Source organism: Scyliorhinus torazame, chromosome 16 (genome assembly GCF_047496885.1).
Source record: "Scyliorhinus torazame isolate Kashiwa2021f chromosome 16, sScyTor2.1, whole genome shotgun sequence".
Classification (NCBI taxonomy): Eukaryota; Metazoa; Chordata; class Chondrichthyes; order Carcharhiniformes; family Scyliorhinidae; genus Scyliorhinus; species Scyliorhinus torazame.
Genome location: NC_092722.1, coordinates 164236274 through 164263758, shown reverse-complemented (window position 1 = coordinate 164263758; position 27485 = coordinate 164236274). Strand labels below are relative to the sequence as shown.

General features: G+C 45.0%; 1 protein-coding gene across 4 annotated transcripts in view; it reads right to left on the bottom strand.

Annotated features, from left to right (window-relative positions):
• The window catches only part of vti1a (vesicle transport through interaction with t-SNAREs 1A), a 464254-nt gene that overhangs the window by 220054 nt on the left and 216715 nt on the right, over window positions 1-27485 (bottom strand). For 2 of the 4 annotated variants that reach the window (XM_072479371.1, XM_072479373.1), the window contains 2 exons: window positions 8721-8791; window positions 6609-6681 (listed from right to left, as the gene is read on the bottom strand). In XM_072479371.1, coding sequence (XP_072335472.1) covers window positions 6616-6681; window positions 8721-8791 — 137 coding nt within the window. In that variant the 3' untranslated portion in view covers window positions 6609-6615. The remainder of the gene's footprint in view (window positions 1-6608; window positions 6682-8720; window positions 8792-27485) is intronic. The other 2 variants (XM_072479368.1, XM_072479369.1) reach the window with 1 other exon arrangement.

Sequence of the window (27485 nt, the reverse complement as noted above, 5' to 3'; positions counted from 1 at the left end):
GAGAGCCTTTTTCCTCGGATGGTGATGTCTAGCACAAAGGGACATAGCTTTAAATTGAGGGGAGATAGATACAGGACAGATGTCAGAGGTAGGTTCTTTACTCAGAGAGTAGTAAGGGCGTGGAATGCCCTGCCTGCAACAGTAGTGGACTCGCCAACACTAAGGGCATTCAAATGGTCATTGGATAAACATATGGATGATAATGGAATAGTGTAGATGGGCTTTAGATTGGTTTCACAGGTCAGCGCAACATCGAGGGCCGAAGGGCCTTTACTGCGCTTTAATGTTCTATGTCGTCTATGCTGGGCTGAGGATCCTCAAATCCGAAGAACTCATCCATGTCTGTGTCGGATTCTTCAATGTACACATCATCTCGTTGCGGTTCGGATTTGGTACTGAGATCGCCACGTCCAATGATGAAATCATCTTCTGAATCATAGTCTTCAAGAACCATATCATCACTTTTTGTGTCAGAGCTGTCATTGTGCTCGCTATGTCCAAGGAAGAAATCAACGCCGGAGTCGCAGTTTTCAAGGACTAAATCATCTCTTAGGGCGGTGCTAACTGCTTGTTGCAGGATTCTGCGGAGGTGACTTTCAGCCACTGGTCGAAGTTCAGGCATTGTCCTGTCGTTCCAGGTGAAAGAATTGTGTTCTCTGGCTTTAAATTTTTTTCACACTATTTTGGGACATTTCCCCTTTAAGTGGGCGTGGTCCGGGGTCTCTGATGTCATGACGCTTGTGATGTAGAGCGTAGGAATGGATTGCGCATGCGCAGATCGCTTTTCCTTACTGTGCGCTCTTTGCGCAACTGCGCATGCGCAAACGGACGTCCCTTTACTGTGTGCTCTTTAACACTATTTTGCCGGTTCACGTCTCCTGGGGAACTGCGCATGTGCGGCTCCTTTCTCAAGATGGCTGCCGATCAAAACTGCTGTTTGCTTCTGCTGCAAGCCTACCTGTGCCTTGTGGTGCCAGTTTTACCGATTTGTTTTGTGTTCACCACACAGTAGTTTGCAAACTTGTCCAGGACTGTCTGGAAGTCTCTCTTGTCTTGCCCTTTGGAGTACCTGAAGGAGTTGAAGATTTCTGTTGCACTTTCACCCGCAATGGTGAGTAGAAGCTTTATCTTCTCAGCATCGGCCATGCCATATAGGTCGGATGCTACCATGTAAATCTCAAATCTCTGTTTGAATGCACGCTAGTTGGCACTGAGATTGCCGAGGTACCTGAGCTGCTGTGGAACCGGAATCTCGATCATCTTGCCTGGGTGCTGTTGCTGGTAGTCACAGATCTTGATGTAGCATAAGCTGCTTCCTTGATGTGTGCTCTGACAAAGGAAGGTTCAGACTTGGAGATAGGTTTAACACATTTATTGAACAGTTAACAATTCTCCTATTTGAGTTCGACTCTCCTGCTAATCTTGCTATAGTAACAAATCTAACTAACCAGTCTGCTCTAAGCCATGCGGTGGGTGTGATGCTTCTGATCTGCCCCTGTCCTACTCTCTAAGTGTCGCCTGTGGAAAGAGAAAGAGCATGTGTGCCCTGTCCTTTTATATAGGTTGCCCCCTTGTGGTAGTGTCACCTCTGGGTGCCTTGACTGCCCATCAGTCGTGTCCTATTCTATGTGTTCATTAGCTATATGTCTGCATGTCATGACATCTCCGGTGCTCCCTCTGGTGTTTACTTAGTAGTACAAAGAACAAAGAACAAAGAAATGTACAGCACAGGAACAGGCCCTTCGGCCCTCCAAGCCCGTGCCGACCATACTGCCCGACTAAACTACAATCTTCTACACTTCCTGGGTCCGTATCCTTCTATTCCCATCCTATTCATATATTTGTCAAGATGCCCCTTAAATGTCCCTATCGTCCCTGCTTCCACTACCTCCTCCGGTAGCGAGTTCCAGGCACCCACTACCCTCTGCGTAAAAAACTTGCCTCGTACATCTACTCTAAACCTTGCCCCTCTCACCTTAAACCTATGCCCCCTAGTAATTGACCCCTCTACCCTGGGGAAAAGCCTCTGACTATCCACTCTGTCTATGCCCCTCATAATTTTGTATACCTCCATCAGGTCGCCCCTCAACCTCCTTCGTTCCAGTGAGAACAAACCGAGTTTATTCAATCGCTCCTCATAGCTTATGCCCTCCATACCAGGCAACATTCTGGTAAATCTCTTCTGCACCCTCTCTAAAGCCTCCACATCCTTCTGGTAGTGTGGCGACCAGAATTGAACACTATACTCCAAATGTGGCCTAACTAAGGTTCTATACAGCTGCAACATGACTTGCCAATTCTTATACTCAATGCCCCGGCCAATGAAGGCAAGCATGCCGTATGCCTTCTTGACTACCTTCTCCACCTGTGTTGCCCCTTTCAATGACCTGTGGACCTGTACTCCTAGATCTCTTTGACTTTCAATACTCTTGAGGGTTCTACCATTCACTGTATATTCCCTAACTGCATTAGACCTTCCAAAATGCATTACCTCACATTTGTCCGGATTAAACTCCATCTGCCATCTCTCCGCCCAAGTCTCCAGACAATCTAAATCCTGCTGTATCCTCAGACAGTCCTCATCGCTATCCGCAATTCCACCAACCTTTGTGTCGTCTGCAAACTTACTAATCAGACCAGTTACATTTTCCTCCAAATCATTTATATATACTACAAACAGCAAAGGTCCCAACACTGATCCCTGTGGAACACCACTGGTCACAGCCGTCCAATTAGAAAAGCATCCCTCCATTGCTACCCTCTGCCTTCTATGGCCTAGTCAGTTCTGTATCCACCTTGCCAGTTCACCCCTGATCCCGTGTGACTTCACCTTTTGTACTAGTCTACCATGAGGGACCTTGTCAAAGGCCTTACTGAAGTCCATATAGACAACATCTACTGCCCTACCTGCATCAATCATCTTAGTGACCTCCTCGAAAAACTCTATCAAGTTAGTGAGACACGACCTCCCCTTCACAAAACCGTGCTGCCTCTCACTAATACGTCCATTTGCTTCCAAATGGGAGTAGATCCTGTCTCGAAGAATTCTCTCCAGTAATTTCCCTACCACTGAAGTAAGGCTCACCGGCCTGTAGTTCCCGGGATTATCCTTGCTACCCTTCTTAAACAGAGGAACAACATTGGCTATTCTCCAGTCCTCCGGGACATCCCCTGAAGACAGCGAGGATCCAAAGATTTCTGTCAAGGCCACAGCAATTTCCTCTCCAGCCTCCTTCAGTATTCTGGGGTAGATCCCATCAGGCCCTGGGGACTTATCTACCTTAATATTTTTTAAGACACCCAACACCTTGTCTTTTTGGATCACAATGTGACCCAGGCTATCTACACCCCCTTCTCCAGACTCAACATCTACCAATTCCTTCTCTTTGGTGAATACTGATGCAAAGTATTCATTTAGTACCTCGCCCATTTCCTCTGGCTCCGCACATAGATTCCCTTGCCTATCCTTCAGTGGGCCAACCCTTTCCCTGGCTACCCTCTTGCTTTTTATATACGTGTAAAAAGCCTTGGGATTTTCCTTAACCCTATTTGCCAATGACTTTTCATGACCCCTTCTAGCCCTCCTGACTCCTTGCTTAAGTTCCTTCCTACTTTCCTTGTATGCCACACAGGCTTCGTCTGTTCCCAGCCTTTTAGCCCTGACAAATGCCTCCTTTTTCTTTTTGACGAGGCCTACAATATCACTCGTCATCCAAGGTTCCCGAAAATTGCCGTATTTATCTTTCTTCCTCACAGGAACATGCCTGTCCTGTATTCCTTTCAACTGACACTTGAAAGCCTCCCACGTCAGATGTTGATTTGCCCTCAAACATCCGCCCCCAATCTATGTTCTTCAGTTCTCGCCTAATATTGTTATAATTAGCCTTCCCCCAATTTAGCACATTCATCCTCGGACCACTCTTATCCTTGTCCACCAGTACTTTAAAACTTACTGAATTGTGGTCACTGTTACCAAAATGCTCCCCTACTGAAACATCTACCACCTGGCCGGGCTCATTCCCCAATACCAGGTCCAGTACCGCCCCTTCCCTAGTTGGACTGTTTACATATTGTTTTAAGAAGCCCTCCTGGATGCTCCTTACAAACTCCGCCCCGTCTAAGCCCCTGGCACTAAGTGAGTCCCAGTCAATATTGGGGAAGTTGAAGTCTCCCATCACCACAACCCTGTTGTTTTTACTCTTTTCCAAAATCTGTCTACCTATCTGCTCCTCTATCTCCCGCTGGCTGTTGGGAGGCCTGTAGTATACCCCCAACATTGTGACTGCACCCTTCTTATTCCTGATCTCTACCCATATAGCCTCACTGCCCTCTGTGTCCTCTCGCAGTATAGCTGTGATATTCTCCCGAACAAGTAGCGCAACTCCGCCTCCCCTTTTACATCCCCCTCTATCCCGCCTGAAACATCTAAATCCTGGAACGTTTAGCTGCCAATCCTGCCCTTCCCTCAACCAGGTCTCTGTAATGGCAACAACATCATAGTTCCAAGTAGTAATCCAAGCTCTAAGTTCATCTGCCTTACCCGTAATGCTCCTTGCATTAAAACATATGCACTTCAGGCCACCAGACCCGCTGTGTTCAGCAACTTCTCCCCGTCTGCTCTGCCTCAGAGCCACACTGTCCCTATTCCCTAGTTCTCCCTCAATGCTCTCACCTTCTGACCTATTGCTCCCGTGCCCACCCCCCTGCCATACTAGTTTAAACCCTCCCGTGTGACACTAGCAAACCTCGCGGCCAGGATATTTATGCCTCTCCGGTTTAGATGCAACCCGTCCATCTTATACAGGTCACACCTGCCCCGGAAGAGCTCCCAGTGGTCCAGATAACGGAAACCCTCCCTCCTACACCAGCTGTTTAGCCACGTGTTTGTCTGCTCTATCTTCCTATTTCTAGCCTCACTGGCACGTGGCACAGGGAGTAATCCCGAGATTACAACCCTCGAGGTCCTGTCTTATAACTTTCTGCCTAGCTCCCTGAACTCCTGTTGCAGGACCTCATGCCCCTTCCTGCCTATGTCGTTAGTACCAATATGTACAACGACCTCTGCCTGTTTGCCCTCCCCCTTCAGGGTTCCCTCTACCCGTTCGGAGACATCCTGGACCCTGGCACCAGGGAGGCAACATACCATCCTGGAGTCTCTTTCACGTCCACAGAAGCGCCTATCTGTGCCCCTGACTATGGAGTCCCCTATTACTATTACTCTTCTGCGCTTTGACCCTCCCTTCTGAACATCAGAGCCAGCCGTGGTGCCACTGCTCTGGCTGCTGCTGTTTTCCCCTGATAGGCTATCCCCCCCGACAGTATCCAAAGGGGTATATCTGTTCGAGAGGGGGACAACCACAGGGGATTCCTGCACTGACTGCCTGCCCTTTCTGGTGGTCACCCATTTCTCTGCCTGCACCTTGGGTGTGACCATATTTACATAACTGCGATCTATGACGCTTTCCGCCACCTGCATGCTCCTAAGTGCATCCAATTGCTGCTCCAACCGAACCATGCGGTCTGTGAGGAGCTGCAGTTGGGTACACTTTCTGCAGATGAAGCCATCCGGGACGCTGGAAGCCTCCCGGACCTGCCACATCTCACAGTCAGAGCACAGCACCCCTCTAACTGACATTGCGTCAATTAATTAAAATTTGTCTTTTTTTTTTAAATACTTTTTTTTTTAAATTGCAAAGTTACTGTCAACTATCTGTATTTACATTAACCCTTTGTGTATTTACAGTGATGCATATCACCACACCAATGTCATACTATCAGCTCTCACATAGATCAGTGGGACCGTGGGTTGCCAACTCTGACTGGATGTATGCCAGGAAGCTTCACCTCAGGAAGTGACCTCTGGTCTCTGACCACCTTGCCCAGTCAAACAGGTTTCCACCTCACCCACGTCCACAATTTTTATAACTAATTAACAAAAGTGGCCAATGAAAATAGCAAAAACACTTTTTAAAAAATGATACTATATTCTTTTTGCAGCACTATCCTGGAGATGAATGTTTAATTCCTAACGACTCTAGGACAATCCTTGAGGGCCAGGAAACCTACGGGGAGTGCTGAGCCTGGTAGCAATGGGAATAGAACATCTTGCCTCCTCTAACTATGAATGCATAGTTGGACCAATCTCTCAACCAGTGTCCACCCTGCCAACACAAAGCCAGCTGGACCAGATTATTCCTAGGCCTGAGCCCTAATAGTTTCCAACCACAAGCATCTTAAAGACCCTCGCCTGAGCCATGACACCCTTCCAGCTGCCATGCTGCAGCCACTAGGAGACCATCCTGCAGAAGGCACAGTCGGTATCAAAGTGTGCAAGACAGGTACTATGGGCTCACACCAGGGTGATAATTAGTATGTAAGTAGTTGTGCAGCAAGTAGAGTGATGAACTTCTTAAAAATGTGTGTGTGCAAAGAGTGTTCTGATGACTTTGATATTCTTTTCAACTAATATAGCAATGTTGTTCATTGGGCACAATCAGTTTATTCAAGGTGGAAAACACAACACAATTCTATCACACTTGTGCACTGGGAGCACTTCATCCAAGGGAGAGGGGTAGGTTATTTATAGAAAAAGCACAACAGATTCCTACCTTGACCTTACCTTCGCAACATTCCTGTCAAAACCCTGGAACTCTTACCGAGGTTTGTATCAGTTTCACGCAGCTGACAACAAGAGTGAGGAAGGGGTTACACAGCAGAATAAGACAAAATATTTATTTCATAAGACAATGATCATCTTTAAACAGGTTCATACTGTCACTGATGTGAGTCCATTTTTATACTTTTAGAAGAAAGCCAACAGTATTCTATCAAGAAATAGGTATGGCTCAGCTAGAAAATCAAATCCAAAATCAATCTTTTTACTTATGACGAAGAGTCGACAATCTCAATACAGAAATGAAACTTTCTCTTTTCTGATGACAAATCTGGTGCGTATTTCCAACATTTGCCATTTAAAAAAATCTTGACAGGAGGTAACTTTGATCATTTATATTTTGCATTTAAGGAGACTTTAATAAAAATCATTTGGCAAACAAGGAACAGGTTTAACACTTAAAAGGTGATGACCTACAATACATAAGAAGTTAGTGTGTTGCAAAAATATCTTTGCAATGAAAATGGTGTCTTCTCATTCCGCCTTTCTCCTTCTTTTTAAAAATAAATTTAGAGTACCCAATTCATTTTTTCCAATTAAGGGGCAATTTAGCGTGGCCAATCCACCTACCCTGCACATCTTTGGGTTGTGGGGGCGAAACCCACGCAAACACGGGGAGAATGTGCAAACTCCACACGGACAGTGACCCAGAGCCAGGATCGAACCTGAACCTCGGCGCCGTGAGGCTGCAGGGCTAAACCACTGCGCCACCGTGCTGCCCTGCCTTTCTCCTTCTTCAGGAAAAAGGCAAAGCCTCATTAAGAATGCACTCGTACCCAAAAGTGTATTAAAAGATCTACTGATGAGTCTAAAAGTGAGCTGCTTAATTTGAATGTTGGCAGCTACTTCTTACTTTGGCATTTTTTGTAGAAATAAGCAAATATAAAACATTCTCTCTCTAAATGTTAGGATTATGGAATGAACAAAAGGATGGGTTTATAATTCTTCTGTCGCTCTCACATGGCGTTCGTACAATCGTTGAATTGGAAAAAACTCAAAAGCAGATACCACACAATTTGAAAATTTAAAATGTGAGCTAAGGAAAGTCAAAAATTGTGGACATACATAGAGGTCATGTGACCAACCTGTACAGGTCAGCACACCTCTGCTGAAGTATGCTGACCTCAATGCTATAAGCCCCGGTGGCACATGAGGTAAATTAGACAATAATGAAGGAAATAGGAAACGGCGATAAAAAAGTAATCAATTTAAGGAAACACTATCCTGTGATCTTGTATCGAAAGGTTTGCAGCACCTCTTTCAGGAGACCAGAGGTATATAGAGCACAAAGTAGTATATGATATATAGGCAAGACGACATATAGGAAAATCTCACATAACACCCACTCAAATGGCGAATCAAAAAAGAATAGTGCTTGCGAATACTTAAGACTCTTTGTGAAATATAGATGCCCATTTGGAGAGTTATGTTTGCTCATGAAAAAAGATATATTTAGCAATGCTCAAGTTTAAAACAAATCAATATGGATTATACATTCGCACATAAACTAGATTCCATATAGCGAGATGACTTTTAAATCTGTACAGCTGAATAAATATGTGCTAAGATACTTATAGTAATTTAATTGGCAAGGGTTTTCGAAAAGTTGTAGAAATCTATTGCCTGTCAACAAGGTAGCATCTTGTATATGTGTTTCTGTTAAAATTACCAGAAAGTTGAGCCATTTTAGATTTTCCACATTGTGCCGGGCAATTAAAAAAATTAGCAAAAGCTAAATTACATTTACTAATCTGAGGGTATATGGAGAAAACAAACTGTAAAACAGCCATATTCACACAAAGGTTTCTGCTGTTTGAAAAATTAATATTGTTTCTCTTGTCCCCATGTTGGCAGAAAGGAAGATTATAAACTGGCATATTTCGAACTTCAAATTGAATGCGAAGATTGGCTGTTTCCATTTAGCCAAAAGAAGCATTTTCAATCTGTAAAATTTATTTTAAAACATGCAACATGCTTAAAAAGAAAATCACTGAAAGATCTGCTGTGACTGACTGCAACCACTGTTAGTTGTGTATCTCAAACTCACCCTCTCCCGAGCTCGTTGGATCTTTTCTTTGTCATGATGCAGGTTCTCCAGGATCCCCTGTCCAATTTGTTCTGTAATCCAAAGGTAATGATCACAAAGTTACACACTGAATGGTAAAAGCCAAGAAAAGTAAACATTCAAATCTGTTTTGTGAGCAGAGCAGTGAGATTGAACCTAAACCTACTTTCATAAAATCTCAAGAATTATATAACTTCAGTGCCTCTCTTCTCTGCAATTTACACTGAAGCAGAGCTCCTGTAAGGACAATAGGAATTAAGTTAATGTTACTAAAAGTAAGCAAGCTTCTATACCATTCTATAATATACACATAAGCTAACTGTGTGAAACAAAAAAGACTGCGGGAGATATTTAATAATTTTTAGAAGCAGAAAGCGATTTGCAGCAAGACTGGAAGATAAAAAAGAAAGAAGCTTGTCCTTGAGGGAGTTAATAAAAATAAATCTTATGTTTCACCATAATTTAGGGGATTATGCACATTCCAACCATTCAATTTAACAATCAATGTGGAAGTGTGGAAACATCTATTTATCTTGTTTCAATTCTCCTAAATATATTTAAATGAAGAACTGGCAGATATTCTATAATTGATCTTGAATTCAATTTTCTGAAGATATTAATAGATTTGCAGAAGTGCTCCATCAAAATCAATAATTTTATGTCCTTGAAGCAAGAAGCACGTGAAATTCAATTTTCTTTGCACTTCTTTTTCAAATGGCAATTATTAAAACAAATCAAAACTTAATTACCTAGCACTAAACAAAACTTGATGATACAGTTCTTACTGAGTTTGTGAAAGTGTTAAATGTTGGAGCTAACAATGACAGATGTAGCAGGATAAATATTTTTTTCAGATATTTGACTAGTAATTGATGTTCCCATTAAGGTATTTCTTCGGTGCTGGTTTGCCTCATGGGATTTCGAAGAGTGTAATGCTTCCCTAAAGGTTCAATGCATTTTAAGAGTTTTTGTGTTAAAAAGAATACACCAGGAAAAATGTTTCAAGATGATCTGATACCTCTTTTTTTTTAAAAAAGGAAAACAAATGCCATTAAATACTGCTGATTCAAAGCAGGTTGGTTAATTAGGTTTTTGTCTGTTTCGTTTGGCTGCAGAGTTGACATCTTCACCTTGGTTCTAATGATTCAATCTATTTCTACCAGCAAATGTGACAATGCCACAGACAGTAATTGAGGGTAAAACATTGTCACTTTGATGAATTGTGTTTTTTCCTCATAGTCAATGACTAGTGAAGTCAATAAACAAGGAAAAGAAGCATGTCCGCTGGAATATCGCAAAATGAATTGTTGTCTTGACACATAGGGATCAAAACATCATACATTAATTTCATCCTGGTGTGGGGCACAGTGGCATCTGTTTCACTCTGACTGTCTGCACAGATAAATAATTGGGGCCATCATCAATTTTGCAAGAGTTTTTTTTTATTCAGCATGCAGCACAACTGACGAACTTTGGCCCTTTTTGCAAGGAGAACAGCCACAAGCAGAAAGTGCAGCCGTGACATAGATGACTCTAGAGCTCTACCTTCTAAATAACTATAGTCAAGGTAACGACAGGCTTGAAGATACACACTTGAAAGAATTTCTTTTGTAAAAAAGGGGGGGAAAAAAATAACTTTTTCACAAGCTTAAACAGCTCTATCAAGGCTGGCAGGCCTCAGCATTTTCGTGACTGGCCTGAAATAATTCATCCTCTGAATATGAATTAGCACTGGGTAATCACAGCATATTTATTACGCATTTCTGTGGTCCTTCCCTCCTGTGAATGCTGTATTATTCATTGCTTCTGCCCTGACCCTGGTGCGCTCCTGTTCTGACAAATCATACTTGATTAAGACAAATCTTTATTAGTTAGGTAGTCAACTTCCCCATTTATCATTTGCAAATCTCATTCCCCTTTTCCAAGTGTGTTACAACTGACTGCTGCAATTTGGTAGAAGCTGTTTAAAATGCTTATTATGGGAAATGAGTGCAAATACAGATGCAAAAGTCAGTAATGGATGATAAGACAAAGAGCTATATATCATCAATCGCACACAAGCATATCAGAAAAACAAACTTAACCATGTTGGAACAATTTTTTAAAATTGCTTTCTTGCTCATTTGCCATATTTGATTTAACCATTAAGGCCGGTCATTAACACATTGTACAAAAATATTGAACACTCATTTCTGCTTACCAGTAAAATAATACTGATCCTATAAAACTGTTGAGCACCGAGTTGGTTCTTACTAAAGGCAATTGTTGATTAAGCCTTAAGCTTAAAAAAAAAAGAATGAAATGGCTTATAAAATGAACCCTTTGAAAATTTGTAATGCCACTTAACAGCTCAAAAGGTGGTGGCACTGGTCCCCGATTCACAGGCCATGGGTTTTGAAACCAATTTTAGCTATTATTTTAACTCACCTACATTTAAATGGCTCTTGTCCAGCACACTCAATGAAGTGCTTCATAACGACAATGAGTTTTATATACGTACCTTGGGTCTGGGGTGGGACGGGACAGGAGAGGATAGAGAAAAATATAATTTATGAAACAAGAAGAGGCTTAAATACCCATTCGGTTGTCCTATATGGAATAGCATTAACAGAGGCTGTAGAGATGTTTGAGTCTCAAGTTATCATGTACCACTAGTTGACAGAGTGCATTACCAAGGGAAGGCAGCTAGGAAAGAACGGAGTGTCTCTTTCCTGAAAATTTGTGTAGGGAAACTGTATTCATTAAATATAGTTCTATCTTGAATATTTTGTGAGATCGAGCTAAAGGTGACTTAAAAAATCATTCATATGTATAATGGATAGACATTTGAACGATTTATATATTATTACCCCTCTTTATAAGCAATTTTCTGATTTTTATGGCTTTACTTCAGGCTAGGATTTAGTTTTGCTTGAGGATTGCAGAGAAGTGCTTGTTAAGTCTTGGGTCTATTCTGGATGTCGAACTGCGTGGTCAAGTTGAATTGCAAGTTGTCTGTAAATTACAACATGCTGGAAGTGAGTCATATTGGAATGATGTTCTCCAGTTTTCCACTTGATTACCTACAATGGCATGAAATTATGTAGCTTTCTCCTTTTGCAAGCATTCTCTGGAGTCATTTGTCATACTTAAGAAATTAATTACAGAATTGGCCCAGGACCATGCAAATTGTGCATAGCCCATTAGAATAAACATCAATACATTATAGGCCTTTTTCCTGATCCATTCATTCAGTCTTTTGTTGCACATGAAAAGTTGTTTCTGAGCGTGAAGAGGTTATCACTGGAAGATGAAGGGTTGCTTAGACAAAATCATTTAGATACAGTTTGGACAAATTCAGGTGAAATACATAACTTGATTTTCATTAGCCAAGCAGTTCTTTGGAGTTGTACCCCATGGATTAAATCTTACAGCTATTACGAATCTCAATTAAATACAAGACAAACAGACATTTTAGTTATGTGCCTTATAAACCTCAGTGAGAATTGCACAATAATGGGACGATAATGCTGAATTTACTGATATTAATTCTCAATGTCCAACTTCAATCCTAAACATGAAACATGATAAATGGAAAGATGTTCACCAATAAATTTGTAAACAATTCTAACAAAACTTTATAGGCCATAAGAACAGAATGGCTAGGGCTTGGAAATGCTTCACCTAAACATAAAGACGGGTAAAAATAAAATCTCCCAAACCCAAATCATTTTGCTGGAAGTCCCATCCTTATGGGCAAGTCATAAATAAAAAGTTGTTGCTCCAGATTAAAATGCTACTGGCATGTTGTGGCTATTTAGGAAAACAGAGCAAGTCATCCATTAAGGATCTACTTCCCTTGAGATCAAACCAAGGAGACCCAAGGAATTGCTAGACTAAATAATACTTTTCAATACTAATCAAAGGGATGTTCAAGTTCTTAATTAATATTGAAGAGCAAGGACTTTTTCCGGTTAATGCATCCTCCATAATATTGTCTAGGTCTCAATTCTTTCAATGATGACTTCCGGTTGCGGCTATGCGGAGCTAAGTCGCACGGTCGGCAGCTCCCGCTAAAAACAGACTTTTGGGCTCTTTTTGGGGCACGTAACGGCGCTTGTTCGACGTTTCCCGGTGTGGGAAGGGGACAGCAACATTCCCCCGATAGTGTATGGATTGGACCAGGAGCGGGGCGATTAAAAAAGTGGCATTGAAGCAAAGAAAGGTGCGAGGGAGGAGGACCAAGTTGGCGGCGGGCGGAGACCAAGCAGCATGGAGGCAGTGGGCGCAAGAGCAGCAGGAGCTTCTCCAGCGTTGTTTTAAGGAACTGAAGCAGAGCTGCTGGAGCCAATGAAGGCTTCAATCGATAAGCTGCTGGAGACCCAGGCGGCCCAAGGGGCGGCGATCCGGGAGGTCCGGCAGAAGGTCTCGGAGAACGAGGACGAGATCCTGGGCCTGGTGGTGAAGGTGGAGGCGCACGAGGCGCTCCACAAGAAATGGCAGGCGAGGTTCGACGAGTTGGAGAAGCGGTCGAGGAGGAAAAATCGGCGGATCCTGGGTCTCCCGGAGGGGCTGGAGGGATCGGACATGGGGGCCTACGTGGTCACCATGCTGAATTCGCTGATGGGAGCGGGGCCTTTCAGGGGCCCTTGGAGCTGGAGGGGGCCCACCGAGTGCTGGCGAGGAGGCCCATGCCCAGCGAGCCGCCGCGGACGGTGCTGGTGCGATTCCGCCGGTTTGCTGATCGAGAGTGTGTGTTAAGGTGGGCCAAGAAGGAGCGAAGCAGCAGGTGAGAGAACGCGGAGGTCCGGATTTACCAGGATTGGAGCATGGAGGTGGCGAAGAAGAGGGCCGGTTACAACCGGGCGAAGGCAGTGCTGCACAGGAAGGGGGTGAAGTTCAGTATGCTGCAGCCGGCGCGTCTGTGAGCCACCTATAAGGATCGACACCATTATTTTGAGTCCCCGGAGGAGGCGTGGGCCTTTGTTCAGGCAGAAAAATGGACTCAGACTAAGGGTCAGCGTCGGGGATGAGGGGTCGTGGTGGAGGGATGGTTGGGGATTGTTGGGTTTTGTTTCGAGGGGGGGTTCTTTGTTTTTTGGGGGTTGATTGGGCATTGTTTTGATTAGGTCCGCCGGGCGGCTCGTGGGGCGGGGTGGTAGGTAAACTGTTTGGGGGGTTGATGGTCGGTAGGGGAGATGGGGCCCTGCGGGGGGAGGGGGGCAGGAAGAGGCCTGAGTTGGGGGTAGTGGGACCGGGCCTGGAAAGGGGGCGGCTCCAGAGGAGGGGGGGCGCCGGGCGAGTGGAAAGCGCGGGCTTTTTCCCGCGTTTAGGGCTGCAGGGGTGGGGCCGGAGCTGGGAAGCGCGGGCTTTTTCTCCCGTGCTGGGAGTGGAATGGTTGTGATCCCGCTGGTGGACAGGGGGGGGGGGGGGGGGGGGGAGGGAGTGTTCCACACTGGCGGGGGGGGGGGGGGGGGGGGGTCGGGGGAGCGGCAGGAGTGGCCGGGGTCAGCAGGAGTCAGCTGACTTACGGGAGTGCAATGGGGAGAGCAATGCATAGAGGGTGGGGGACCTAGCTGGGGGGGGGGGGGGGGGGGGGGGGGGGGGGGGGGGGGGGAGACCAGGTTGCTGCTGGAATGGCCAAAGAGGAGCTGGCGGGGGTCTGCTGCTGTGGGGAATGGGCCGTGCGGGGGGCGCGGGCACGTGGTTGGCCTAGGAAAGGCTATGGCTAGTCGGTGGGAGAGAGGGGCAAGTAACCCCCTGATAACCTGGAATGTAAGGGGACTGAATGGGCCGGTCAAGCTGGAGGCGGATGTGGCCATGCTTCAGGAGATGCACCTGAGGGAGGCGGATAAGGTAAGGTTGAGAAAGGGGTATGTAGTGCAGGTGTTTCACTCGGGTTTGGATGCAAAAATCGGGGGGTGGTGATCTTGGTGGGGAAGAGAGTGTCATTCGAGGCGTCGAGCATTGTGGCAGACAGTGGCGGTAGGTATGTGATGGTAAGTGGCAAGCTGCAGGGGGAGCGGGTGGTGTTGGTCAATGTATATGCCCCGAATTGGGACGATGCAGGGTTCATGCGGCGTATGCTGGGCCGGATTCCGGACCTGGAGACAGGGGGCCTGATAATGGAGGGAGATTTCAACACTGTGCTGGACCCGGCATTGGATCGCTCTAGGTCTAGGACGGGCAGGACGCCGGCGGCGGCCAAGGACCAGATGGGAGGAGTGGATCCGTGGAGGTTTGCGAGGCCGGGGCCAGGGAATTTTCATTCTTCTCCCATGCCCACAAGGCCTACTCCCGGATTGACTTTTTTGTCATGAGCAGGGTGCTGATTCCGAGGGTGGAGGATACGGAGTACTCGGCGATAGCCATTTCTGATCATGCTCCGCACTGGGTGGACCTCGAGTTGCGGGAGGAGAAGGACCAGCACCCACTGTGGCGCCTAGAGTTGGGGTTGCTGGCGGACGAGGAGGTAAGCGGGCGGGTCCGAAAGTGTACAGAGAGATACCTGGAGGCTAATGACAATGGGGAGGTGCAAATAGGGATGGTCTGGGAGGAGCTGAAGGCGGTGGTCAGAGGAGAGCTGGTCTCCATTAGGGCACACAAGGAGAGGTGGGAGAGGAGAGAGAGGAGGTGGGAGAGGAGGGAGAGGAGAGGTGGGAGAGGAGAGAGAGGGAGAGGTTGGTGGGGGAGATGATGAGGGTGGATAGGAGGTACGCGGAGGCCCACCAGTTTTGCCAGCCCGTTTCAGGGTTAGATGTCCCTCCTCCTAATCGACACCCATTCCAAATGGCTGGAGGTCCACAAGATGGGACAACCATTTCCAGGGCAACGATTGAGAAGCTGCGGTTGTCTTTTTTTACCCGAGGCATACCCGAGGTGTTAGTCATAAACAATGTCACGCCTTTTATGAGCGGAGAGTTCTTTGGGTTTCTGAGGACGAACAGCGTAAAACCCATTCAAATCGAACTGCCCCGTACCACCTATCTCCGAATGGGATCGTAGAAAGGGCAGTCCAGACGTTCAAACTCGCGTTACAAAAACATTCTTCGGGGTCAATGGACACTAGGCTGGCCTAGTTCCTGTTTCGCTACCAGACCACCTGCACGCCGTGACTGGGGTGGCCCCAGCTGAGATGCTGATGGGACAGAGGCTTCGGACCTGCCTTAACATGGTCTTCCCTGATATTGGGGGAAAGGTGAACCTCAACCAGGACCTGCAAGGGTGTTGCCCCGTTCGAGCAGTGGGGCTGGGTAGTGGGCCAGCGATAGATGCAGATTGACAATATTGTCCTGAAACGGGCTGGCAAAACTGGCAGGCAATCGGGTTCACGCCGCCCTGACCATTCCCAAGGGTGGAGGGGGGCGCCCGGCGGGAGTTTCTGGCGTTCCTGACAGATGGCACATTGTTGGGCCAATAGTCCAATATCAACATTCAGGTCCGGCCACCAAACATAGCTGCGTGCTAACATTTTCATTTTTGACACCCCTGCTTGTCATTTGTGGAGGTCTTGTAAGATCAAACCCTGGCCCTTTGTGGGATGATGACACACGCACCCCAAAGAAGGACACCGTATTCCACACTAAATTCGGACATCTTAGATGAGCAAGTCCACAATTCACCTGGAAGCTGTCTATGCTGGCCACCATACAACATGAGGTGATAAAATTTGAAAGAACCGGGTTCATTTGGGTCCACTCACAAAACCGAAATGCACCGATAACGAGTGCATAAAGTTAAGGATGGCGACAACTTCGTCCACCCTGGGAGGAGTTGGAGAGCTACTCGGCAAGGGTATTTGGCTCAACATATTGGAGTGCACAATGGGAGTGCCCGGCTGATGTTTGAACGAGTACTTGGACAGCATGGTAGCACACGTGCATAGCACTATGGCTTCACAGCGCCAGGGTCCAAGGTTCGATTCCCCGCTGGGTCATTGTCTGTGAGGAGTCTGCACATTCTCCCCATGTGTGCGTGGGTTTCCTCCGGGTTCTCCGGCTTCCTCCCACAGTCCAAAGACGTGCAGGTTAGGTGGATTAGCCATGCTAAATTGCCCTTAGTGTCCAAAAAGGTTAGGAGGGGTTATTGGGTTACAGGGATAGGGTGGAAGTGAGGGCTTAATATGGGTCAGTACAGACTCGATGGGCCGAATGGCCTGCTCCTGCACTGTATGTTCTATGTACTTGTGGGCGGCCAAAGGGCCCGCCGCTGCATCCTCGCAGAAGCGATAGGCGGAATGGCCAGTCCTCCTTGAACAGACCGAGCAGCGGTTTGTGGTTGGTGATGATGGTGAAGTGGCGGCCGTACAAGTATTGGTGAAATTTCTTACTGCGAAAACCAGTGCCAGGTTCTCCTTTTCCACACAGCGTCTGGGAAGCGAAAGCATTGGCCAATCCCTGCTATCTGCCATCCTATGAGAATGGCCCCAATGCCGTACGGCGACATATCATGAGTCAACAACGCGGAAGACAAAAGCTGTTTCTTCACTTGTCTGTAAGCCGTTTCCTGCAGCCTGCTCCACACCCACTCTTGGTTTTTCTTCAAAAGTAGATGCAGGGGATCAGAAGGTCTTGAGATTTGGAATAGTTCACTAATCCGAAAAACGATCGAAGCTCCATGGTGCTCATAGGGGCATGGGCCTGCTGAATGACTCGCACCTTCTATGAGACCAGGTATAAGCCCTCGCGGTCCACCCGATAGCCCAACTACACCACTCCTTTCGCGTGAAAAACACATTTGGCTCACCACTGGCAGACAGCATACTCCATAAAACGCCGGTATAAGTGGCCAATCGAGCCTCAGGGTCCCTCAATCCTTGTGTTGTATCCTTTTCTTAATGTGGGTGAACGTTTGCCTTCCTACAACGGAAACGCAGCACCAGTATCAAGCTCCATATCCAACAGATATCATTCACTGACACTGCGATTTTGATGGTGGCAACCCAAGGCGTCGCCATGCAGTTGAGCTACATGCAGTCTTCCTCCTCTGGTTCATCCAGACAGAAGTTGCGGGCGCTAGCCACAGGGGCACCTGAACGTCTGGCCTACGGCTTGCACTCTCGTCGGGGCCCCACAGCGGTCTGGTTCTCCGTCTGCAGATTCTGGGGAGGTATTCGGTCGGGGGATGACTCAGTCTTCAACCAATGGACAGGGCCTGCACAGTGCTTGGTCCAGAGCGGGTCTCTGCCCATTGGATGGGGTGATCGCCGGGAGACGATCCTATGCGTTGACTGCCATTCCCTGGATTTCCTGCACCCTTCGCTCAGCTCTCTTATGAGATAGTGAAACATTGAACAGTTTTCTTTAGTTAGGAATGGTTTGGCCAACATTTTCTTTTGACTAGGTACATTATTGAAACCGCATCCCAAACGGTCGGGCTGCATTTCCGACAGGGGCTTGTCATATTCGCAGAACTCGCCTATCTTTCGTAATCTTGGACAAAACTCGTTGACGGATTCACCCAGGGTCCTTCTGTGCTGTATTAAAGCGATATCTCTGCACAATTACGTATGGTGTCAGGTTGAAATGCTGCCCCACTAGTGTTACTAGCTGCTCGAAAGTATGTGCATCAGACACCGCAGGGTAGGTGAGACTTTGTACCACACCATAGGGATGAGCCCCGCAGGCATTTAGCAAAATGACTGTCTGCCGATCTTTCTCTGTGATACTTTTGGTCCGGAAAAAGTAGCGCATTCTTTCCGTATACGATGTCCGATCTTCCAAATTGGCGTTAAACACATCTAATCTTCCGAACAGGGGCATGGTAAACCTTTAGCCAGCAGGGTTAGGGAGGTGGCCTATCCGACAGAGTAGCAGCGTCGATACCAAACTAGTTTAACTCGACATGGTTTAGGGTTCCCTGCCCCCTTTATCGGGGGAGCTTGTATTCGACGAGAAAGTAAGCAGACGGCCCATGAAATCTCAACCCTTATATCAATCATTCAAGCAGTACCGAAACCAATTGGCTATTCTTCTAAATTTGATAAATATCTGACTCAGGTTTAGGTGGTGCAAATCAAATGAATGTAGAAGGATATTTGAGCAAGATATTCAGCTTAGAAAACGAGTAACTTGTGTTTATTGTACTTTCAATATCTTGAATGTAACTGACCAGTTAAGCTAGAGTGCAGTTATGAATATTCATGGTATTTGATTTTTGCTCAGTAAAATTTTTTTGATTTATACTTTGAACCTTGTACTTCATTCTTCTAGAAAAAAATCTGGGTTTACACATTCTAAAAACATAAATAAATACATTACTGGTTTCTACTGAGATCATAACACTGCGGATTAGAGTGTGGCCAATGGGCTTGCAGCGTGCCGTAGCAGGCTAGCACTCTATCCTCCAGATTCAGGGTGTGGGTGGGGTGATGAATGGCCAAGGGCAGGGGAAGGATCTGGCAGTGGCTCCATGCAGCACAACTCGGACGTCTTCTCTCAGATAATAGTTTTCATCCTCCCACTCCACTAGTGTCCTTGCCAGACGGCCCAAACTATAGCTGGCAATGCCCACTGCTTTGCCTTCTACCCAGTGATGATAAGAGGTTGACCGTCTGTCTATCTACAGGACTGCTAAAACTAAAGAACAAACCAGCTAAAACAAAAGAACAGGCAAGTTTATTTTCCCTTACAAGGGCCTCTAGTTGTCAAGCAACTATATTTACTCTTCACGCAGTAGCTCCTCTATCATAACAGAAACCCAGTTGAAACTGAAACAACCCCCCCCCCCCCCAACCACCAAACATACACACAAATACCTTTGTCCAGCATGAAACTAACTATAGGTCCCTTCCAGGCACAGAAACATTAAATTAAACCCACCTGAAACTGTACTTTAATTCTAATGTTTACCAATGCAAATATAAATCCCTTAAAACTGCCTTTGGTTTCCTAGCATGGTACACAAAAATGAGAGCAAACAATCTCAATTTCTTGCCCTGCATGACCCAATGAAGACTAATCACACATCATAGATCCCCTGCATGGGCAGCATGGTGCTGCAGTGGTTAGCACTGCTGCCTCAAGGTGCCGAGGTCTCAGGTTCGATCCCGGCTCTGAGACACTGTCCGTGTGGAGTTTGCACATTCTTCCAGTGTTTGCGTGGGTTTCGCCCCCACAACCCAAAGATGTACAGGGTAGGTGGATTGGCCACACTAAATTGCCCCTTAATTGGAAAAAATGAATTGGGTACTCTTAAGTTTATTTTTTAAAAATCATAGATCCCCTCACTGAATGCTGGATTGAAAATCTAACTCTAATTATCACAAGTTGACACCCCAAAGTCTACAAAAAATATTGAGTATCTGTAAGTGTGGCGAGTGGCATTCCTTCGCTGCTGCCCATAAAATCCGGGCAATTACAATTCTTTTCTCTTTGTGTTTCAGTTGTTTAGCAGCTGAATACAAAAGTCTTGAGCTATTTTTATCCTTCATGCTTTCTGTAACTTTCAAAAAAAAAAAAAAAAAATATGATCTGGATTAAGCTACGCATCTGATTAAATAGAGAGAGAATATCTATTGAAAATGGGTTATTTTCAGCTCTCAGCCTTAAGCTAGTACTACGCTAAAATGTGACTTTTTAAATTAAACAAAATATAGTTAATGATTGTATTACACTGGATTAAAGCACTGACAGCACTCATTTATAAGGTGGCAGATCTAGGCTAATGGCCACAATTTGATCTGCCTTCCAATTAACTTTTTAAAGAAACACCTCAGACCTGACTCTTCATTTTATGAAACACTGCAACAAGATCTAACACTTCTTAGCAGATCATTATCCAATAAAAGTTGCTCAAAACTTAAAAGCAATTTACACAATTAGTGAAGACCTTAGGAGCCCTGCCAGTACACTTTATTACAGCTACATATGGAATACTTCAATGACATTTATCAGGGAAAGGTCATAAAACATTCACCAGGATCGTTTTAGTTGGAAACCTCCTGCCAACCTACAATGAACCAATAATCATTGCGTGACAGATACCTACTTTGATAACTTTTATGTTTAATAAAAACTTGAAGTAGGTGCACAAACTTGGGTCCATACTTGTCTCGACCAAGCAGGTGAAAATTATGCTTAAATGATAATTGAGTTAGAAGTGAGAAAATTAATGAACCAAGTGCAATTAAGGGTGGGCAATAAACCCTGGCTTTTGCTATCCCATAAACAAATAAATAAAAACAATTTTGCTGTTATTTCTTAAGATGACAGCTGGCACCTTTGTTTTGAATAAAGATAAACCACCAACCTGTTCATTAAAGTTACACAAACATGTCTAGCTTTTGAGAATTATTTTGTTATTTAGGCTAGTCTGATTTGCATACTCTTTTATGTCAAAGCATATACAAATGATAGAAACACAGGTCAGGCAGACTCTATGGAAAATGGGAGTTGGGTTCGTGTTTCGGGTCTATACCCCTTTGTCAGAACCAGACAATGTTATAGGTGATATAGATATCTGTGATCATAGGTGGATCTGATACAACAGAAATGGAATTTAAACTGGAATTCACGTGAAAATGAGTGGGAGCCAGAGGCAGTGTTTGACGAAACAAAATGTGGCTGTGAAAGCGAGATTTTGTGAACGTATGATCAAAAACAGGGAAGCAAACAGAAAGCAATGAATATGAACTGTCTAAATGGAGAAACAAAAATCTCCTCCAGGCTTTCATTTGAAACAACTTTACATGGATGATCGACTGCGCCAAAATGATGTCAATTCGGTGGCCATACTATAACAATTGAAAAGTAGATTATAGTACTTGCTATTTCAGAAACGGTACTTTAGCTAATATTTCATGTCCTTGCTGAAACCACAAAAGCAAAACTGTTTCTTCAAAGGAAAACATATTATTTGACAGAAGATCCAGCTTGTTTGTAGAATTTAACAAGCAACATGCTTTTAGTTAACATTTATGCAATACTGTCAAAAGTGGGCTAGAATGATTTTGCTGGACTACCAAATTGTGTATAATTAGAAATGATTTGAATGTTGCACTTCGCTATAGTCACAAAATAATATTTTCAGAGCTCATCTCAATTCGATCCCATAGGGAAAAGAGAGAAAGAGCGGAGTGGGAGAGACTGGTGGAGGAGATACTCCGAGTGGACAGGAGATTCGCGGAGGCCCCCGAAACGGGGCAACTGAGGGAGCGGCGGAGTCTGCAGGCGGAGTTTGAACTGTTGACCACTGGGAAAGCGGTAGCACTGCTGAGGAAGGAAAGGGGGGCAGTCTATGAGTACGGGGAGAAAGCGAGCAGAATGCTGGCACACCAACTGCGAAAGAGGGAGGCGGCCAGGGAAATCAGGGGAGCAAAGAATAAGGAGGGTAATACGGTCTTGGATCTGGGGGGGGGGGGGAATGGAGTCTTTAAGGAGTTCTATAGTAAACTATACGAGTCGGAGCCCCCGGCGGGAGCGGAAGGGATGAGGCAATTTTTGGACCAGTTGAGGTTTCCAAAGGTGGAAGAGGACCTGGTGGAGAGGCTGGGGGCCCCGATTGAATTGAAGTATATAGAGGGCATGCAATCAGGTAAAGCCACGGGGCCGGACGGCTACTAGGTAGAATTTTATAAGAAATTTTCAGAACTGGCGGGGGCTGGCAAATCGGATGATTTGCTCCTGTACATTTCAGACCCTTTGGAGGGGATGGGGGAGGTTCTGCGGATCCTGAGGGATTTTGGTAGTTTTTCAGGGTACAAACTGAACATGGGAAAGAGCGAGTTATTCGTGGTCGGCATGGGGGTAGCTGGAGGCGGCGCCATGTAAAGGTACTAGTCTGGGAGCTTTGAAAACGGCTTCTTTGCTGTTCTCGCCGACCCGCTATTCCACAAGTCTGGTGGTGGTGACACTGAGGATCTGGGGACAGTGGAGGAGGTACAAGAAGGTGGAGTGAGCGTCGGTCTGGGCCGCGATATGTAACAACCACAGGTTTGTCCCGGGTAAGATGGATGGTTGGTGCCAGAGTTGGCAGAGGGCAGGCATCAGAAGGATGGGGAATCTGTTCATAGATGGAACCTTTCCCAGTTTGAAGGCGCTAGAGGGCAAATTCAATCTGCCGCCAGGAAATGCCTTTAAATAACTGCAAGTACGAGCCGTCCTGAAAAAACAGGTAGTGGCCTTTCCAACGCTGCCGCCACTGAGGATGCAGGACAGGGTGGTCTCCGGCACCTGGGTGTGGGAGGGGAAGGTGTCGGATATCTACCAGGAACTACAGGAGGCGGAGGAAACCCCGGTGGAGGAGCTCAAGGGCAAGTGAGAGGAGGAGCTAGGTAAGAAGTTGGAAGCGGGTCTGTGGGCAGAGGTCCTGGGCAGGGTTAATTCCTCCTCATCATGTGCCAGGCTCAGTCTAATTCAATTTAAGGTGGTCCACCGGGCACACATGACGTCAACGAGAATGCGCAAGTTTTTTGGGATAGAAGACAGGTGTACGAGATGCAGGGGCAGCCCAGCAAACCATGTCCACATGTTTTGGGCATGTCCGGAGCTTAGATTGTTCTGGCAGGGGTTCGCGAGGGCAATGTCCAAGGTGCTTAACACACGGGTGGTGCCGAGTCCAGAGATAGCGATCTTTGGAGTGTCAGAAGACCCGGGAGTTCAGGGGGCGAAATAGGCCGACGTCTTGGCCTTTGCCTCCCTAGTAGCCCGGAGACAGATTTTATTAATGTGGAGGGACTCGAAGCCCCCGAGTGTAGAGACTTGGGCTAATGACATGGCTGGGTTTCTCAACCTCAAGAAAATAAAGTTTGCCTTAAGAGGGTCAACGCTTGGGTTCTCTCGGATGCTTCGACTTTCTCTGGGAAAATTAAAATGTCAGCAGCAGCAATCCGTCGGGGGGTGGGGAGGTGAGGGGGGGGGGGGGGGGGGGGTGAGTGCTTCATTGGGCTGGTGTGGGAAGACTGAGTCACGTGGGTAATGTATATTTAATTGTTATTGTCTATTCTCTTTTTGCACTATGTTCACTCTATTTTGTTTTGTTACTATTGTTAATACTGTTTTATTATGAAAAATTCTCCAAAACCTTAAGAAAAATATATATTTTTTTAAAATAAAAAAATATTTTCAAACAGAAGCATTAAAAAGCTAGTCATTTCCAACTTAGAAAACCAGCGGCATAAAAATTTACTCGGGGTGCGTCTATTTGGAGTAATTAAACATTTAAGGCCGAAAGGGACAAGCCACTTTACACCCAATTCACCTCTTCAGCATGATAATGCATTGTGTGGCATGTGATATTCTACCTATTTGGAACACTATTTATTTTAAACAAGTCAGTGCCACAATTAAAGTAACACACAAAATGTTCCATACCAAACAGCAACAAATCCAGGTTGTTGCTTTTTTTAAAGTTTAAAACCAGATGCGCAAGGAGAAAAGATATCCAGCAGAGACTTGAGTAATTTAGGAAGATTACTGCAGAAGTTCCTGATTAGAGTTTCGTTCTTCTCGACTATTAAATTCAGTTCCAATTAAAATTAAGAAGTTAAGCACAAAAGGATAGTAATAATTGCATTTCGAACAAGAAAACGTCACTTTAATTAAACAATAAAATGAAGTATGTAGCCTAGTATACACAATGCCAGGAGATATAAGCTAGCTGTAATATTCAGACAGCATATTGTAAGTAACAAATGTATTGTCAAGTAAAATTCTAATGTCCTCCAATTTTGATTTGAGTTTGCAATGCAGGTCATACAATAGCCTTTAGCTACAGGTAAAATACAAGTTTTGTTGTTGCTCAATTAAATACACAAAACATTTAACAGTTTAAATGGCGTTTTATTTAAGTTGAAGGGCTGGCCTTTTTTCACTACATCTGTCAATGGATAGCCCGAAGGCCTGCACAAGATCAATGACAAATGGCTGACAAAGTCTGTGCAACCTCATTCTAAACTCAGTTAATTGGTGGAGTGTCACACCATTGTAGCATTTATTTCGGCTTGGATGTAATAAATTGTGTTAGACAGTAATTTAGCTCCAGAGGAACAAGTAATTTGGAATTTACCATGCAAACTCCAAATCTATTTTTTTTTAAAAAGACAATTTTCTGGGTCCTTTATAGACTGAACTTAAATCTATTAACAATCAAAGTGCACAATCTGGATTTATATTTCTGTAATGCAATGCTTTCAACTTCCTTTTGATCATACATGCTTCTAAATGGGCATAGGTGTATTAAGGCCACCCTATAATTTATGATGTGGTCTGAAATGGTTGAATTACGGTAGCACAGTGGGTAGCACTGTTGCTTCACAGCTCCAGGGTCCTAGGTTCGATTCCCGGCTTGGGTCACTGTCTGTGTGGAGTCTGCACGTTCGCCCCGTTTTTGCGTGGGTTTCCTCCGGGTGTTCCGGTTTCTTCCACGAGTCCCGAAAGACCTGCTGTTGGGTAATTTGGACATTCTGGATTCTCCCTCTGTGTACCCGAACAGGTGCCGGAATGCGGCGACTAGGGGCTTTTCACAGTAACGTCATTGCAGTGTTAATGTAAGCCACACTTATGACAATAAAGATTATTAAAAATTAGTGGAGCAAGATAACACATTACGAGAAACTGCCAGAATTCAGAGGACAACCAAAATAAAAGCCAATTATTTTCTAAAATATAACCTGCAACATCTCAAATTCAATTTAATATATGCAATGAAATACTGAACAGAATTATTCCGCTCCCCAGAAGATATGATTCATGAGGTATGTCATTCCCCACAATGCACTCTACAAACTTAATATTTTTTTCGGAAACATGTGCGTTATCGAAACGCCTGAACTGTCCCATTTCCATAACCGATTAAATTTTCAGAAATGCAAAATTACCAAGAAATGAGACGAAAGATTGGAATGGCCAAAGATGTGTTTCAAAAAATGAAAGGCTATCAACACAAAATTAGCCATGAGCACAAAACTGAGAATCCTGGAATGCTACATCACATCAGTTTTGACAAACAAAAGTGAGTGCTGGATGATTCGCAAAGCAAAACAGAAAAGAGCTGAAGCTGTTGAGTTGGGGTTATTGAGACGGATAACAAAGATATTCTGGATAAGTCACACTACCAATGAAGAGGAGCTGGTAAACCTCGAGACCAAATGAACTCTGTTGACTAAGATCAAAAGAGAGAGTTGGAATTTTAGGGACATGTGACAATAATAATAAGTTGGGGTGTGGGTCAGTGACATGGCTGGGTTTCTCTGGCTCGAGAAGATTAGGTTCGCCCTGAGGGGATCGATGCTAGGGTTTGCCCGGAGGTGGCAGCCGTTTATTGACTTCTTTGGGAAAAATAAAGTTCTCAGCAGTGGGGTGGGAGGAGGAGAAGTTAAAAAAAAGGGGAGGCATGGGGGCCTGGGTAAGGTGGGGAAAGGTTAGTGGGAAATTGGGATTGGGGAGTTGTGTATTTAAGCCATATTGACTGGGTTTTGTTATTGGTTGGGTGTGTGTTGCTCATTTTGTTCTTCTGATATCTTGTTGTTAAAATTATAAATGCCTTAATAAAAATATTTTAAAAAATTATAATAATCTTAATTGTCACAAGTTGGCTTACATTAACACTGCAATGAAGTTACTGTGAAAATCCCCTAGTCTCCACATTCCGGCGCCTGTTCGGGTACACAGAGGGAGAATTCAGAATGTCTAAATTACCTAACAGCACGTTTTCCGGGACTTGTGGGAGGAAACCGAAGCACCCGGGGGAAACCCATGCAGACACTGGGAGAACGTGCAGACTGCGCACAGACAAGCCGGGAATCAAAACTGGGACCCTGGTGCTGTGAAGCAGCAGTGCTAACCACTGTGCTGCCGTGCACTTATGATTCAGAAAATCTGATGCTGGGAGAAAAGATCGATTTTGTAAAAGGTAGACAAAGAAAGATTTTTATAAACAGCCTCGCAAACTGGATGAATGTACCGCCAACGAAGATGATCCACGCCCCTAGAGAAAGATTAACATGGAAGTCCCATGGCTCCAATTCCCTCTTCGGGCATGGTACCCAAAGAAACAAGGAAAATATACCAACTGGAAGGGGCATGGCATGGAGTTGAGAGCAGGCAGCTTTAATTAAAAACCCAAGCTCAGTTGAGACCTGGGCTGCAAGTTTTGTTTTTCCAGTTGCTACAGGAGAATCCCCAAATGCAGCTCGATCCTGCACAGCCGCGATAATATTTTATAAATCATACTTCTTTGTGAGCCCAGTTGAAGGGAAGGGGGAAATGCATGGAATGATTAGGAATAAGGCATTAATATAAAAGTTAGTAACATTTGTTCCTCCTCAGCTAATTTACTGCCTAACAGCACTGCAGTAATGAAGTGTAAGTAGATACACGCAAATCAATTATTGGTTACACATGAGAAGCCTGGTTGTTTTACCTGCTTCTTTATGAGAGCTATTACACCAGTAATCTATTATGAAACACATACACACACATATCTTTGAAAATACATAAAATATGTGTAACACTTTATACAGAAGCGCGAGTGCATAAACATTCTGGTAGGGTCATGTGGAATTAGTTAAAATCACTTTTTTCATATATGCATATCTTCTGTTAAAGCTCACTTTAAATCTGAGACAAAATTTCCATGATTGTTTTCTCTCTGATGCTTTGTACTCTTCTTTCCACCTTCACTCATGTAGGCCATAACTCTTATTGAAGTATAATCAATAGAATCCTCACAGTGCAGAAGGAGGCCATTCGGCTCATCGGGTCTGTACCGAGCCTACCAAAAGCACTCTACCTCGGCCCACTCCACTACCCTCGTACCATAACCCTACAT